This window comes from Oncorhynchus masou, chromosome 5, assembly GCF_036934945.1.
Source record: "Oncorhynchus masou masou isolate Uvic2021 chromosome 5, UVic_Omas_1.1, whole genome shotgun sequence".
NCBI classification, from domain to species: domain Eukaryota; kingdom Metazoa; phylum Chordata; class Actinopteri; order Salmoniformes; family Salmonidae; genus Oncorhynchus; species Oncorhynchus masou.
The window spans coordinates 45789513-45807136 of record NC_088216.1 but is presented as its reverse complement, the minus strand read 5'-3'; the positions used below and the strand labels follow the sequence as shown (position 1 = coordinate 45807136).

Below are 17624 nucleotides of genomic sequence, written 5' to 3'. Positions count from 1 at the left end.
GATGAGGATCCCGGTGCCACCACCCCGCTGACCAGAAGCTCTCGGGGTGTGCGAGAACACGTGGGCGGACGAAGAGAGAGCAGTAGGAGTAGCAGTGTTATCTGTGGTGATCCATGTTTCCGTCAGTGCCAAGAAGTCGAGGGACTGGAGGGAGGCATAGGCTGAGATGAACTCTGCCTTGTTGGCCGCAGATCGGCAGTTCCAGAGGCTACCGGAGACCTGGAACTCCACGTGGGTCGTGCGCGCTGGGACCACCAGATTAGGGTGGCCGCGGCCACGCGGTGTGGAGCGTTTGTATGGTCTGTGCAGAGAGGAGAGAACAGGGATAGATAGACACATAGTTGACAGGCTACAGAAGAGGCTACGCTAATGCAAAGGAGATTGGAATGACAAGTGGACTACACGTCTCGAATGTTCAGAAAGTTAAGCTTACGTAGCAAGAATCTTATTGACTAAAATGATTGAAATGATACAGTACTGCTGGAGTAGGCTAGCTGGTAGTGGCTGCGATGTTGACACTACACTAATCAAGTCGTTCCGTCGAGTGTAATAGTTTCTACAGTGCTGCTATTCGGGGGCTAGCTGGCTAGCTAGCAGGTTGATTGCGTTACGTTACCTTAAAAGAACGACAATAGCTGGCTAGCTAACCTAGAAAATCGCTCTAGGCTACACAATTGTCTTAGATACAAAGACGGCTATGTAGCTAGCTAGCTACGATCAAACAAATCAAACCGTTGTACTGTAATAGTTTCTACAGTGCTGCTATTCGGGGCTAGCTGGCTAGCTACGTTAAAAGAACGACAATAGCTGGCCAGCTAACCTAGAAAATCGCTCTAGACTACACAATTGTCTTAGATACAAAGACGGCTATGTAGCTGGCTAGCTACGATCAAACAAATCAAACCGTTGTACTGTAATGAAGTGAAATGAAAATGTGATACTACCTGTGGAGCGACGCGGAATGTTGACCGGGTAGTTGAAGTTCAATTCGGTAGAGGTTGGCTAGCTAGCTAGCAGCATCTCCTACGTTAAGGACGACAAATAGCTGGCTAGCTAACCTCGGTAAATTAAGATAATCACTCTAAGTCTACACACTCTAAACTACACAATTATCTTGGATACGAAGACAGCGAAGACAACTATGTAGCTAGCTGACACTACGCTAATCGAGTCGTTCAGTTGAGTGTAATAGTTTCTACAGTGCTGGTGGACAGTGGATGTTAGCTAGCTGCTTAGCTAGCTGCTGGGCAGATACGTTAGGACGACGAAATACGATAATTATACAATTATCTTTGATACAAAGACGGCTATGTAGCTAGCTAAGAAGAAATTGCTAAGATTAGACAAATCAAACCGTTGTACTATAATGAAATGTAATGAAAAGTTATACTACCTGCGGACCGAAGTGTAGATGCGACCGCTCGCTCCAACCCGGAATCGGAATTACAGGCCTCTCTCATCTTTTTAAGTGGGAGAACTTGCACAATTGGTGGCTGACTAAATACTTTTTTCCCCACTGTATAGTTTAATCTCACTTTCCATCAAAGGACTGAATATACTCTCCTCCAACCCGCCTCACCCAATATGGTACGGATCTGCTATTTTTAACCTTCAGAACCAGAACTCCCATCAGAAGCTAGGCAGCTAACGAGCTACTAGCTAGCAGTCAGTTAGCCACTGCTAGCGGTCTTCGCCGTTAAATCGGACACCAGCCAGGCTCAGCTCGGTCAATACCTGCCAGTCTGCACAGCGCGATATCAATCCAGAGCGTACCGGACTGCTTTTTCTTTAACACATCTCCCGATTCCTACCACAAGCTCTGAACCTAGCTAGATGCAATCCGAATGGCTACTTCTGGCTAACGTCTCTGTGCCGGAGCAAGCACCAGTTAGCCTTGACCTAGGCTCGAGCTAGGCCCATCTCCCGGGCTAGCCGGACAGGTCCACCAGCCAATTATTAGGCTACAATACCTTTTTTGCCAATTGGCCAGCACTCTTTACTGCCGACACGGAGCCTCGTCGATCCATCACGACTGGTCTGCAGACGTACTCATCTGAGGTGGTTTCAAAAGGCACTTCCGTAGCGATGACTCCGAAGGTCCATCTGCCAACCCCGGCCCGCTAGCTGTCTGAATAGCCGTGTCTCCAGCTCGCCTAGTGTAGTAGCGACTACTGAATCGGCTCCTTGTCTCACCTATTGTTACTCATTGGACCCTATGATCACTCTGCTACACATGCCTCTCCCTAATGTCAATATGCATTTTCTATTGATGTTTTTGGTAGTGATTATTGTCTTATTTCACTGTAGAGCCCCATGCCCTGCCCAATATGCCTTAGACAGCCCTTTTGTCCCACCCCCCACACATGCAGTGACCTCACCTGGCTTAACTGGTGCCTCTTGAGACAAAACCTCTCTCATCGTCACTCAATGCCTAGGTTTACTTCCACTGTACTCACATTCTACCATACCCTTGTCTGTACATTATGCCTTGACTCTATTCTTCACCACCCAGAAATCTGCTCATTTTCGCTCTGTTCCGGTCGCACCAGATCAGATATAGCCTTTGGTTCACCCAAAACTTGACTGCCCTTAACCAGCACAAAAACATCCTGTGACATTCTGCATTAGCATCAAATAGAGCTAAGTTAAGTCAGTTCAACCATAGGTTAACGACCCTCTCTGCTTACTCCAAACACATACAACACATACCTCTCCAACTAAGTTGGAATGGTGTTTATTATGTTTTAATTACTCTGTGTTCGTGCTACATAATCCCTTCCTTAGGAATTAACATTATTGATCAGATATTGTAAAACAGGGTAGAGTTTAATTAGTTATAGTTCAATTTAAAATGTAGATATTGTTTAGTCATTATTCATAAAATATCTAACAAGTTCACATCAGTGATCCAACAACTATACAGACACCTTCTATAGCAGGTAGGCCACACATATATACAGCTGTTACACATGTTTACCTTTGTTTCATTATGATTTTTAACAGAACACTGTTGTTGTGATAAAATTATTCACATTATCCTAGCACAACAGTGAATCCTACAACAGGTGTGTTGGTCCTCTAGAGACAATTTTAATTTTAATAGCAAATATCCAATTGTAAGTACACAAAATGCCAACCCTATACCTATTAGTAATCTTGAGTATAAAAATGAAAAATTTATAATTAATGAATGATTAATATGAATAATGTACTTCAACTCAAACCACAGATTTGAAAGGAATCAACTACTCTAAATAAGATCATGTCCATTGATATTGTTCTCATTTCAGAAACCGTACTTGTCAACCTGACTCCTCATTCTACTGAATCAACCGCTCCACTCGTCACAACCTCTGAGATCTATACAAGAAACTCCACTGACCCCACACTGACTCCAATGGTGAAAGGTAAGAATAATATACAGCATTGTGGTTTAACAGGACAATAGAAGCTGCTGGTGATTCTCTGACAACAAGAACAAAATGTGTACCCAAATTATTTTAGAACTGGTGGGATTTCACATCAGTGATCCAACAACTATACAGACACCTTACAGACACATGTAAATTTCCAGATGGCCTAGCAGTTGGTCGTGTGTTTCATTTTGTCCCTTCCTGTCCCGTGTAAATATGGCTTTTTTCCTCTTTTTTTCATATATATTTGGTATACAGGGGGACAAAAAAGTATTTAGTCAGTCACCAATTGTGCAAGTTCTCCCACTTAAAAAGATGAGAGAGGCCTGTAATTTTCATCATAGGTACACTTCAACAATGACAGACAAAATGAGTGAAACAAATCCAGAAAATCACATTGTAAGATTTTTAATGAATTTATTTGCAAATTATGGTGGAAAATAAGTATTTGGTCAATAACAAAAGTTTATCTAAATACATTGTTATATACCCTTTGTTGGCAATGACAGTGGTCAAACGTTTTCTGTATGTCTTAACAAGGTTTTCACACACTGTTGCTGGTATTTTGGCCCATTCCTCCATGCAGATCTCCTCAAGAGCAGTGATGTTTTGGGGCTGTTGCTGGGCAACACGAACTTTCAACTCCCTCGAAATACTTTCATGGGGTTGAGATCTGGAGACTGGCTAGGCCACTCCAGGACCTTGAAATGCTTCTTACAAAGCCACTCCTTCGTTGCCCGGGTGGTGTGTTTGGGATCATTGTCATGCTGAAAGACCCAGCCACGTTTCATTTTCAATGCCCTTGCTGATGGAAGGAGGGTTTCACTCGAAATCTCACGATACATGGCCCCATTCATTCTTTCCTTTACACGGATCAGTCGTCCTGGTCCTTTGCAGAAAAACAGCCCCAAAGCATGATGTTTCCACCCCCATGTTTCACAGTAGGTATGGTGTTCTTTGGATGCAACTCAGCATTCTTTGTCCAACGACGAGTTGAGTTTTTACCAAAAAGTTCTATTTTGGTTTCATCTGACCATATGACATTCTCCCAATCTTCTTCTGGATCATCCAAATGCTCTCTAGCAAACTTTAGACGGGCCTGGACATGTACTGTATTAAGCAGGGTGACACGTCAGGCACTGCAGGATTTGAGTCCCTGGAGGCGTAGTATGTTACTGATTGTAGGCTTTGTTACTTTGGTCCCAGCTCTCTGCAGGTCATTCACTAGGTCCCCCCGCGTGGTTCGGGGATTTTTACTCACCGTTCTTGTGATCATTTTGACCCCACGGGGTGATATCTTGCGTGGAGCCCCAGATCGAGGGAGATTATCAGTGGTCTTGTATGTCTTCCATTTCCTAATAATTGCTCCCACAGTTGATTTCTTCAAACCAAGCTGCTTACCTATTGCAGATTCAGTCTTCCCAGCCTGGTGCAGGTCTACAATTTTGTTTCTGGTGTCCTTTGACAGCTCTTTGGTCTTGGCCATAGTGGCGTTTGGAGTGTGACTGTTTGAGGTTGTGGACAGGTGTCTTTTATACTGATAACAAGTTCAAACAGGGGCCATTAATACATGTAACGAGTGGAGGACAGAGGAGCCTCTTAAAGAAGGTCTGTGAGAGCCAGAAATCTTGCTTGTTTGTAGGTGACCAAATACTTATTTTCCACCATAATTTGCAAATAAATTCATTAAAAATCCTACAATGTGATTTTCTGGATTTTCTTTCTCATTTTGTTTGTCATAGTTGAAGTGTACCTATGATGAAAATTACAGGCCTCTCTCATCTTTTTAAGTGGGAGAACTTGCACAATTGGTGGCTGACTAAATACTTTTTTGCCCCACTGTATAGTTTAATCTCACTTTCCATCAAAGGACTGAATATACTCTCCTCCAACCCGCCTCACCCAATATGGTACGGATCTGCTATTTTTAACCTTCAGAACCAGAACTCCCATCAGAAGCTAGCCAGCTAACGAGCTACTAGCTAGCAGTCATTTAGCCACTGCTAGCGGTCTTCGCCGTTAAATCGGACACCAGCCAGGCTCAGCTCGGTCAATACCTGCCAGTCTGCACAGCGTGATATCAATCCAGAGCGTACCGGACTGCTTTTTCTTTACCACATCTCCCGATTCCTACCACAAGCTCTGAACCTAGCTAGCTGCAATCCGAATGGCTACTTCTGGCTAACGTCTCTGTCCCGAAGCAAGCACCAGTTAGCCTTGACCTAGGCTCGAGCTAGGCCCATCTCCGGGCTAGCCGGACAGGTCCACCAGCCAATTATTAGGCTACAATACCTTTTTTGCCAATTGGCCTGCACTCTTTACTGCCGACACGGAGCCCCGTCGATCCATCACGACTGGTCTGCAGATGTACTCGTCTGAGGTGGTTTCAAAAGGCACTTCCGTAGCGATGACTCCGAAGGTCCATCTGCCAACCCCGGCCCGCTAGCTGTCTGAATAGCCGTGTCTCCAGCTCGCCTAGTGTAGTAGCGACTACTGAATCGGCTCCTTGTCTCACCTATTGTTACTCATTGGACCCTATGATCACTCTGCTACACATGCCTCTCCCTAATGTCAATATACCTTTTCTATTGATGTTTTTGGTAGTGATTATTGTCTTATTTCACTGTAGAGCCCCATGCCCTGCCCAATATGCCTTAGATAGCCCTTTTGTCCCACCCCCCACACATGCAGTGACCTCACCTGGCTTAACTGGTGCCTCTTGAGACAAAACCTCTCTCATCGTCACTCAAAGCCTAGGTTTTTCCTCCACTGTACTTACATTCTACCATACCCTTGTCTGTACATTATGCCTTGACTCTATTCTTCCCCACCCAGAAATCTGCTTATTTTCTCTCTGTTCCGGTCGCACCAGATCAGATATAGCCCTTGGTTCACCCAAAACTTGACTGCCCTTGACCAGCACAAAAACATCCTGTGGCATTCTGCATTAGCATCAAATAGAGCTAAGTTGAGTCAGTTCAACCATAGGTTAACGACCCTCTCTGCTTACTCCAAACACATACAACACATACCTCTCCAACTAAGTTGGAATGGTGTTTATTATGTTTTAATTACTCCGTGTTCGTGCTACATAATCCCTTCTTTAGGAATTAAAATTATTAATCAGATATTGTAAAACAGGGTAGAGTTTAATTAGTTATAGTTCAATTTAAAATGTAGATATTGTTTAGTCATTATTCATAAAATTCCTAACAAGTTCACATCAGTGATCCAACAACTATACAGACACCTTCTATAGCAGGTAGGTCACGCATTTATACAGCTGTTACACATGTTTACCTTTGTTTCATTATGATTTTTAACAGAACACTGTTGTGATAAAATTATTCACATTATCCTAGCACAACAGTGAATCCTACAACAGGTGTGTTGGTCCTCTAGAGACAATTTTAATTTTAATTGCAAATATCCAATTGTAAGTACACAAAACGCCAACCCTATACCTATTAGTAATCTTGAGTATAAAAATGAAAAATTCATAATTAATGAATGATTAATATGAATAATGTACTTCAACTCAAACCACAGATTTGAAAGGAATCAACTACTCTAAATAAGATCATGTCCATTGATATTGTTCTCATTTCAGAAACCGTACTTGTCAACCTGACTCCTCATTCTACTGAATCAACCGCTCCACTCGTCACAACCTCTGAGATCTCTACAGGAAACACCACTGACCCCACACTGACTCCAATGGTGAAAGGTAAGAATAATATACAGCATTGTGGTTTAACAGGACAATAGAAGCTGCTGGTGATTCTCTGACAACAAGTACAAAATGTGTAACACTTTCAGTATATAGTTACTTTTAGAATGATCTTATACTGTAGCTCCATGTTTAGCTCCATGAACAATCCAATGTCAACTTCAACCGCTGTCATTCCCAACATAGAAAAGACAAAGTGACTGAAAACAATGTTACAGGACACTACCGTCTTACACTGAGTTTACAAAACATTAAGAACACATGTTCTTTCCATGACATGGACTGACCAGGTGAATCCAGTTGAAATCTGTGATACTTTCTTATTGATGTCACTTGTTAAATCTATGTCACTTGTTAAACCAATTTTTAAGCCTTGGGACAATTGAGACATGGATTGTGTATTTGTGCCATTCAGAGGGTGAATGGGAAAGATAAAAAAAATGTGAGTCCTTTGAACAGGTTATTGTAGGTAGGTGCCAGGTAGGTGTAGGAAGGTGCCAGGGCAACCAGTTTTTGTCAAGACCTGCACGTTTTCTACACTCTACAGTTTCCCATATGTATCAAGCACAGGTTGGTGGCACCTTAATTGGGGATGACAGGCTCGTGTTAATGGCTGGTGTGGAAAGAGTGGAATGGTATCAGGTATTCCATTTGTACCATTTCAGCCATTATAATGAGCCATCATCCAGAAAAGATCTGTAACTGAGAGTGATCTTTTTAGAAGTCTACAGTCAGTGAGGTGTATGGAGGTGAGCTGTAACTACAGAGTGAGCTCAGAACCAAACTCTTTCTCTTTCCACACAGTGATGGGGACAGCTTTGCATGTGAGTCATTATCTAAACAAACATATCAGGGCTGCAGGTCTTCATGATCTGACTCACTTTGAATTTAGCATCTTCTTAGTATGACTATATTCATTCTGACCCACAGACCAAATACTACATTTCAATCCCAAAATATTTTAGAACTGGTAGGATTTCACATCAGTGATCCAATAACTATACAGACTCCTTACAGACACATGTAAATTTCCAGATGGCCTAGCAGTTGGTCGTGTGTTTCATTTTGTCCCTTCCTGTCCCGTGTAAATATGGCTTTTTTCCTCTTTTTTTCATATATATTTGGTATACAGGGGGACAAAAAGTATTTAGTCAGTCACCAATTGTGCAAGTTCTCCCACTTAAAAAGATGCGAGAGGCCTGTAATTTTCATCATAGGTACACTTCAACAATGACAGACAAAATGAGTGAAAAAAATCCAGAAAATCACATTGTAAGATTTTTAATGAATTTATTTGCAAATTATGGTGGAAAATAAGTATTTGGTCAATAACAAAAGTTTATCTAAATACATTGTTATATACCCTTTGTTGGCAATGACAGAGGTCAAACGTTTTCTGTATGTCTTCACAAGGTTTTCACACACTGTTGCTGGTATTTTGGCCCATTCCTCCATGCAGATCTTCTCAAGAGCAGTGATGTTTTGGGGCTGTTGCTGGGCAACATGGACTTTCAACTCCCTCCAAATACTTTCTATGGGGTTGAGATCTGGAGACTGGCTAGGCCACTCCAGGACCTTGAAATGCTTCTTACGAAGCCACTCCTTCTTACGAAGCCACTCCTTCGTTGCCCGGGCGGTGTGTTTGGGATCATTGTCATGCTGAAAGACCCAGCCACGTTTCATCTTCAATGCCCTTGCTGATGGAAGGAGGGTTTCACTCAAAATCTCACGATACATGGCCCCATTCATTCTTTCCTTTACACGGATCAGTCGTCCTGGTCCTTTGCAGAAAAACAGCCCCAAAGCATGATGTTTCCACCCCCATGTTTCACAGTAGGTATGGTGTTCTTTGGATGCAACTCAGCATTCTTTGTCCTACGACGTGTTGAGTTTTTACCAAAAAGTTCTATTTTGGTTTCATCTGACCATATGACATTCTCCCAATCTTCTTCTGGATCATCCAAATGCTCTCTAGCAAACTTTAGACGGGCCTGGACATGTACTGTCTTAAGCAGGGGGACACGTCTGGCATTGCAGGATTTGAGTCCCTGGAGGCGTAGTATGTTACTGATGGTAGGCTTTGTTACTTTGGTCCCAGCTCTCTGCAGGTCATTCACTAGGTCCCCCCGCGTGGTTCTGGGATTTTTACTCACGGTTCTTGTGATCATTTTGAACCCACGGGGTGATATCTTGCGTGGAGCCCCAGATCGAGGGAGATTATCAGTGGTCTTGTATGTCTTCCATTTCCTAATAATTGCTCCCACAGTTGATTTCTTCAAACCAAGCTGCTTACCTATTGCAGATTCAGTCTTCCCAGCCTGGTGCAGGTCTACAATTTTGTTTCTGGTGTCCTTTGACAGCTCTTTGGTCTTGGCCATAGTGGCGTTTGGAGTGTGATTGTTTGAGGTTGTGGACAGGTGTCTTTTATACTGATAACAAGTTCAAACAGGGGCCATTAATACAGGTAACGAGTGGAGGACAGAGGAGCCTCTTAAAGAAGGTCTGTGAGAGCCAGAAATCTTGCTTGTTTGTAGGTGACCAAATACTTATTTTCCACCATAATTTGCAAATAAATTCATTAAAAATCCTACAATGTGATTTTCTGGATTTTCTTTCTCATTTTGTTTGTCATAGTTGAAGTGTACCTATGATGACAATTACAGGCCTCTCTCATCTTTTTAAGTGGGAGAACTTGCACAATTGGTGGCTGACTAAATACTTTTTGCCCCACTGTATAGTTTAATCTCACTTTCCATCAAAGGACTCAATATACTCTCCTCCAACCCGCCTAACCCAATATGGTACGGATGTGCTATTTTTAACCTTCAGAAGCAGAACTCCCATCAGAAGCTAGCCAGCTAACGAGCTACTAGCTAGCAGTCATTTAGCCACTGCTAGCGGTCTTCGCCGTTAAATCGGACACCAGCCAGGCTCAGCTCGGTCAATACCTGCCAGTCTGCACAGCGCGATATCAATCCAGAGCGTACCGGACTGCTTTTTCTTTACCACATCTCCCGATTCATACCACAAGCTCTGAACCTAGCTAGCTGCAATCCGAATGGCTACTCCTGGCTAACGTCTCTGTCTCGAATCAAGCACCAGTTAGCCTTGACCTAGGCTCGAGCTAGGCCCATCTCCCGGGCTAGCCGGACAGGTCCACCAGCCAATTATTAGGCTACAATACCTTTTTTGCCAATTGGCCTGCACTCTTTACTGCCGACACGGAGCCCCGTCGATCCATCACGACTGGTCTGCAGATGTACTCGTCTGAGGTGGTTTCAAAAGGCACTTCCGTAGCGATGACTCCGAAGGTCCATCTGCCAACCCCGGCCCGCTAGCTGTCTGAATAGCCGTGTCTCCAGCTCGCCTAGTGTAGTAGCGACTACTGAATCGGCTCCTTGTCTCACCTATTGTTACTCATTGGACCCTATGATCACTCTGCTACACATGCCTCTCCCTAATGTCAATATACCTTTTCTATTGATGTTTTTGGTAGTGATTATTGTCTTATTTCACTGTAGAGCCCCATGCCCTGCCCAATATGCCTTAGATAGCCCTTTTGTCCCACCCCCACACATGCAGTGACCTCACCTGGCTTAACTGGTGCCTCTTGAGACAAAACCTCTCTCATCGTCACTCAAAGCCTAGGTTTTTCCTCCACTGTACTTACATTCTACCATACCCTTGTCTGTACATTATGCCTTGACTCTATTCTTCCCCACCCAGAAATCTGCTTATTTTCTCTCTGTTCCGGTCGCACCAGATCAGATATAGCCCTTGGTTCACCCAAAACTTGACTGCCCTTGACCAGCACAAAAACATCCTGTGGCATTCTGCATTAGCATCAAATAGAGCTAAGTTGAGTCAGTTCAACCATAGGTTAACGACCCTCTCTGCTTACTCCAAACACATACAACACATACCTCTCCAACTAAGTTGGAATGGTGTTTATTATGTTTTAATTACTCCGTGTTCGTGCTACATAATCCCTTCCTTAGGAATTAAAATTATTAATCAGATATTGTAAAACAGGGTAGAGTTTAATTAGTTATGGTTCAATTTAAAATGTAGATATTGTTTAGTCATTATTCATAAAATTCCTAACAAGTTCACATCAGTGATCCAACAACTATACAGACACCTTCTATAGCAGGTAGGTCACGCATTTATACAGCTGTTACACATGTTTACCTTTGTTTCATTATGATTTTTAACAGAACACTGTTGTGATAAAATTATTCACATTATCCTAGCACAACAGTGAATCCTACAACAGGTGTGTTGGTCCTCTAGAGACAATTTTAATTTTAATTGCAAATATCCAATTGTAAGTACACAAAACGCCAACCCTATACCTATTAGTAATCTTGAGTATAAAAATGAAAAATTCATAATTAATGAATGATTAATATGAATAATGTACTTCAACTCAAACCACAGATTTGAAAGGAATCAACTACTCTAAATAAGATCATGTCCATTGATATTGTTCTCATTTCAGAAACCGTACTTGTCAACCTGACTCCTCATTCTACTGAATCAACCGCTCCACTCGTCACAACCTCTGAGATCTCTACAGGAAACACCACTGACCCCACACTGACTCCAATGGTGAAAGGTAAGAATAATATACAGCATTGTGGTTTAACAGGACAATAGAAGCTGCTGGTGATTCTCTGACAACAAGTACAAAATGTGTAACACTTTCAGTATATAGTTACTTTTAGAATGATCTTATACTGTAGCTCCATGTTTAGCTCCATGAACAATCCAATGTCAACTTCAACCGCTGTCATTCCCAACATAGAAAAGACAAAGTGACTGAAAACAATGTTACAGGACACTACCGTCTTACACTGAGTTTACAAAACATTAAGAACACATGTTCTTTCCATGACATGGACTGACCAGGTGAATCCAGTTGAAATCTGTGATACTTTCTTATTGATGTCACTTGTTAAATCTATGTCACTTGTTAAACCAATTTTTAAGCCTTGGGACAATTGAGACATGGATTGTGTATTTGTGCCATTCAGACGGTGAATGGGAAAGATAAAAAAAATGTGAGTCCTTTGAACAGGTTATTGTAGGTAGGTGCCAGGTAGGTGTAGGAAGGTGCCAGGGCAACCAGTTTTTGTCAAGACCTGCACGTTTTCTACACTCTACAGTTTCCCATATGTATCAAGCACAGGTTGGTGGCACCTTAATTGGGGATGACAGGCTCGTGTTAATGGCTGGTGTGGAAAGAGTGGAATGGTATCAGGTATTCCATTTGTACCATTTCAGCCATTATAATGAGCCATCATCCAGAAAAGATCTGTAACTGAGAGTGATCTTTTTAGAAGTCTACAGTCAGTGAGGTGTATGGAGGTGAGCTGTAACTACAGAGTGAGCTCAGAACCAAACTCTTTCTCTTTCCACACAGTGATGGGGACAGCTTTGCATGTGAGTCATTATCTAAACAAACATATCAGGGCTGCAGGTCTTCATGATCTGACTCACTTTGAATTTAGCATCTTCTTAGTATGACTATATTCATTCTGACCCACAGACCAAATACTACATTTCAATCCCAAAATATTTTAGAACTGGTAGGATTTCACATCAGTGATCCAATAACTATACAGACTCCTTACAGACACATGTAAATTTCCAGATGGCCTAGCAGTTGGTCGTGTGTTTCATTTTGTCCCTTCCTGTCCCGTGTAAATATGGCTTTTTTCCTCTTTTTTTCATATATATTTGGTATACAGGGGGACAAAAAGTATTTAGTCAGTCACCAATTGTGCAAGTTCTCCCACTTAAAAAGATGCGAGAGGCCTGTAATTTTCATCATAGGTACACTTCAACAATGACAGACAAAATGAGTGAAAAAAATCCAGAAAATCACATTGTAAGATTTTTAATGAATTTATTTGCAAATTATGGTGGAAAATAAGTATTTGGTCAATAACAAAAGTTTATCTAAATACATTGTTATATACCCTTTGTTGGCAATGACAGAGGTCAAACGTTTTCTGTATGTCTTCACAAGGTTTTCACACACTGTTGCTGGTATTTTGGCCCATTCCTCCATGCAGATCTTCTCAAGAGCAGTGATGTTTTGGGGCTGTTGCTGGGCAACATGGACTTTCAACTCCCTCCAAATACTTTCTATGGGGTTGAGATCTGGAGACTGGCTAGGCCACTCCAGGACCTTGAAATGCTTCTTACGAAGCCACTCCTTCTTACGAAGCCACTCCTTCGTTGCCCGGGCGGTGTGTTTGGGATCATTGTCATGCTGAAAGACCCAGCCACGTTTCATCTTCAATGCCCTTGCTGATGGAAGGAGGGTTTCACTCAAAATCTCACGATACATGGCCCCATTCATTCTTTCCTTTACACGGATCAGTCGTCCTGGTCCTTTGCAGAAAAACAGCCCCAAAGCATGATGTTTCCACCCCCATGTTTCACAGTAGGTATGGTGTTCTTTGGATGCAACTCAGCATTCTTTGTCCTACGACGTGTTGAGTTTTTACCAAAAAGTTCTATTTTGGTTTCATCTGACCATATGACATTCTCCCAATCTTCTTCTGGATCATCCAAATGCTCTCTAGCAAACTTTAGACGGGCCTGGACATGTACTGTCTTAAGCAGGGGGACACGTCTGGCATTGCAGGATTTGAGTCCCTGGAGGCGTAGTATGTTACTGATGGTAGGCTTTGTTACTTTGGTCCCAGCTCTCTGCAGGTCATTCACTAGGTCCCCCCGCGTGGTTCTGGGATTTTTACTCACGGTTCTTGTGATCATTTTGAACCCACGGGGTGATATCTTGCGTGGAGCCCCAGATCGAGGGAGATTATCAGTGGTCTTGTATGTCTTCCATTTCCTAATAATTGCTCCCACAGTTGATTTCTTCAAACCAAGCTGCTTACCTATTGCAGATTCAGTCTTCCCAGCCTGGTGCAGGTCTACAATTTTGTTTCTGGTGTCCTTTGACAGCTCTTTGGTCTTGGCCATAGTGGCGTTTGGAGTGTGATTGTTTGAGGTTGTGGACAGGTGTCTTTTATACTGATAACAAGTTCAAACAGGGGCCATTAATACAGGTAACGAGTGGAGGACAGAGGAGCCTCTTAAAGAAGGTCTGTGAGAGCCAGAAATCTTGCTTGTTTGTAGGTGACCAAATACTTATTTTCCACCATAATTTGCAAATAAATTCATTAAAAATCCTACAATGTGATTTTCTGGATTTTCTTTCTCATTTTGTTTGTCATAGTTGAAGTGTACCTATGATGACAATTACAGGCCTCTCTCATCTTTTTAAGTGGGAGAACTTGCACAATTGGTGGCTGACTAAATACTTTTTTGCCCCACTGTATAGTTTAATCTCACTTTCCATCAAAGGACTCAATATACTCTCCTCCAACCCGCCTAACCCAATATGGTACGGATGTGCTATTTTTAACCTTCAGAAGCAGAACTCCCATCAGAAGCTAGCCAGCTAACGAGCTACTAGCTAGCAGTCATTTAGCCACTGCTAGCGGTCTTCGCCGTTAAATCGGACACCAGCCAGGCTCAGCTCGGTCAATACCTGCCAGTCTGCACAGCGCGATATCAATCCAGAGCGTACCGGACTGCTTTTTCTTTACCACATCTCCCGATTCATACCACAAGCTCTGAACCTAGCTAGCTGCAATCCGAATGGCTACTCCTGGCTAACGTCTCTGTCTCGAATCAAGCACCAGTTAGCCTTGACCTAGGCTCGAGCTAGGCCCATCTCCCGGGCTAGCCGGACAGGTCCACCAGCCAATTATTAGGCTACAATACCTTTTTTGCCAATTGGCCTGCACTCTTTACTGCAGACACGGAGCCCCGTCGATCCATCACGACTGGTCTGCAGACGTAATCGTCTGAGGTGGTTTCAAAAGGCCCTTCCGTAGCGATGACTCCGAAGGTCCATCTGCTAGCCCCGGCCCGCTAGCTGTCTGAATAGCCGTGTCTCCAGCTCGCCTAGTGTAGTAGCGACTACTGAATCGGCTCCTTGTCTCACCTATTGCTACTCATTGGACCCTATGACCCAACTTCCGGCGCCGACAGAGATGGCCTCCTCGCTTTGAGTTCCTAGGAAACTATGCAGTTTTTTGTTTTTTTTACATGTTATTTCTTACATTAGTACCCCAGGTCATCTTAGGTTTCATTACATACAGTCGAGAAGAACTACTGAATATAAGATCAGCGTCAACTCACCATCAGTACGACCAAGAATATAACTTTCGCGAAGCGGATCCTGTGTTCTGCCTTTCAACCAGGACAACGGAATGGATCCCAGCCAGCGACCCAAAAAAAACGAATTCGTAAAAGAGGGAAACGAGGCGGTCTTCTGGTCAGACTACGGAGACGGGCACATCGTGCCCCACTTCCTAGCATTCTTCTCGCCAATGTCCAGTCTCTTGACAACAAGTTTGATGAAATCAGAGCAAAGGTAGCATTCCAGAGGGACATTTACATTACATTTACATTTAAGTTATTTAGCAGACGCTCTTATCCAGAGCGAGGGACATCAGAGACTGTAACGTTCTTTGCTTCACGGAAACATGGCTCACTGGAGAGACGCTCTCGGATGCGGTGCAGCCAGCGGGTTTCTCCACACATCGCGCCGACAGAAACAAACACCTTTCTGGTAAAAAGAGTGGCGGGGGCGTATGCCTTATGGCTAACGAGACGTGGTGTGATCACAGAAACATACGGGAACTCAAATCCTTCTGTTCACCTGATTAAGAATTCCTCACAATCAAATGTAGACCGCATTATCTACCAAGAGAATTCTCTTCGATTATAATCACAGCCGTATATATTCCCCCCCAAGCAGACACATCGATGGCTCTGAACGAACTTTATTTGACTCTTTGCAAACTGGAATCCATACATCCTGAGGCTGCATTCATTGTTGCTGGGGATTTTAACAAGGCTAATCTGAAAACAAGACTCCCTAAAATGTATCAGCATATCAATTGCGCCACCAGGGCTGGCAAAACCTTGGATCACTGTTATTCTAACTTCCGCGACGCATATAAGGCCCTGCCCCGCCCCCCTTTCGGAAAAGCTGACCACGACTCCATTTTGCTGATCCCTGTGTCAGGATTTGGCCAGGGTTGTTCCGGGTTTTTGTCAGTAGATGTCCCCATTGTTCTTTTTGTCCCTGTGTTTTTCCCTTGATCCCCATTATTGTTTGCACCTGTGTCTCGTTTCCCCTGATTGTATTTAAACCCTTTGCTGCCCTAGTGTTCTGTGTGCTCTTGTCGTTTCCGGGTGAAGTTCTTGTGGTATTCTGTTTTTTTTGTTTTTTGTTTATTTTTGGTGAGTTTCTTTTGAGGTCTTTTTGTGTTTTTTCCCTACCACCTTTTGGATTTGCCATTTTTGTTTTTTAGGATTTTTCTTTATTAAATACACCGTCTTAAGTACTGCTGTGTCTGCCTCATCTTCTGGGTTCTGCTGTCTATTTGTGGCTCAGTTGGTTAAGTGACTGTTTCTCACTCCGGAGACCCAGGTTCGAAACCGGGTCCTGACACCCTGCCTACAGACAGAAACTAAAACAAGAAGCTCCCACGCTGAGGTCTGTCCAACGCTGGTCCGACCAAGCTGATTCCACACTCCAAGACTGCTTCCATCACGTGGACTGGGACATGTTTCGTATTGCGTCAGGCAACAACATTGACGAATACGCTGATTCGGCGTGGGAGTTCATTAGAACATGCGTTGAAGATGTCGTTCCCATAGCAACGATTAAAACATTCCCTAACCAGAAACCGTGGATTGATGGCAGCATTCGCGTGAAACTGAAAGTGCGAACCACTGCTTTTAATCAGAGCAAGGTGACTGGTAACATGACCGAATACAAACGGTGCAGCTATTCCCTCCGTAAGGCAATCAAACAAGCTAAGCGTCAGTATAGAGACAAAGTAGAATCTCAATTCAACGGCTCAGACACAAGAGGTATGTGGCAGGGTCTACAGTCAATCACGGACTACAAGATGAAATCCAGCTCAGTCACGGACCAGGATGTCTTGCTCCCAGGCAGACTAAATAACTTTTTTGCCCGCTTTGAGGACAATACAGTGCCACTGACACGGCCTGCAACGGAAATATGCGGTCTCTCCTTCACTGCAGCCGAGGTGAGTAAAACATTTAAACGTGTTAACCCTCGCAAGGCTGCAGGCCCAGACGGCATCCCCAGCCGCGCCCTCAGAGCATGCGCAGACCAGCTGGATGGTGTGTTTACGGACATATTCAATCAATCCCTATGCCAGTCTGCTGTTCCCACATGCTTCAAGAGGGCCACCATTGTTCCTGTTCCCAAGAAAGCTAAGGTAACTGAGCTAAATGACTACCGCCCCGTAGCACTCACTTCCGTCATCATGAAGTGCTTTGAGAGACTAGTCAAGGACCATATCACGTCCACCCTACCTGACACCCTAGACCAGAGGTGGGCAAACTTTTTGACT

General features: G+C 43.4%; 1 protein-coding gene and 1 pseudogene across 1 annotated transcript in view; one reads left to right on the top strand and one right to left on the bottom strand.

Moving 5' to 3' along the window:
• LOC135539671 (ERC protein 2-like) overlaps nt 1-17624 on the bottom strand; it is a 364220-nt pseudogene that overhangs the window by 204684 nt on the left and 141912 nt on the right.
• Nucleotides 1-17624, top strand: part of LOC135539669 (mucin-2-like) — a 68824-nt gene that overhangs the window by 42257 nt on the left and 8943 nt on the right. The window contains exons 8-10 of the mRNA XM_064965703.1: nt 3291-3407; nt 7024-7140; nt 11645-11761. Of these exons, the coding sequence (XP_064821775.1) occupies nt 3291-3407; nt 7024-7140; nt 11645-11761 (351 nt within the window). The remainder of the gene's footprint in view (nt 1-3290; nt 3408-7023; nt 7141-11644; nt 11762-17624) is intronic.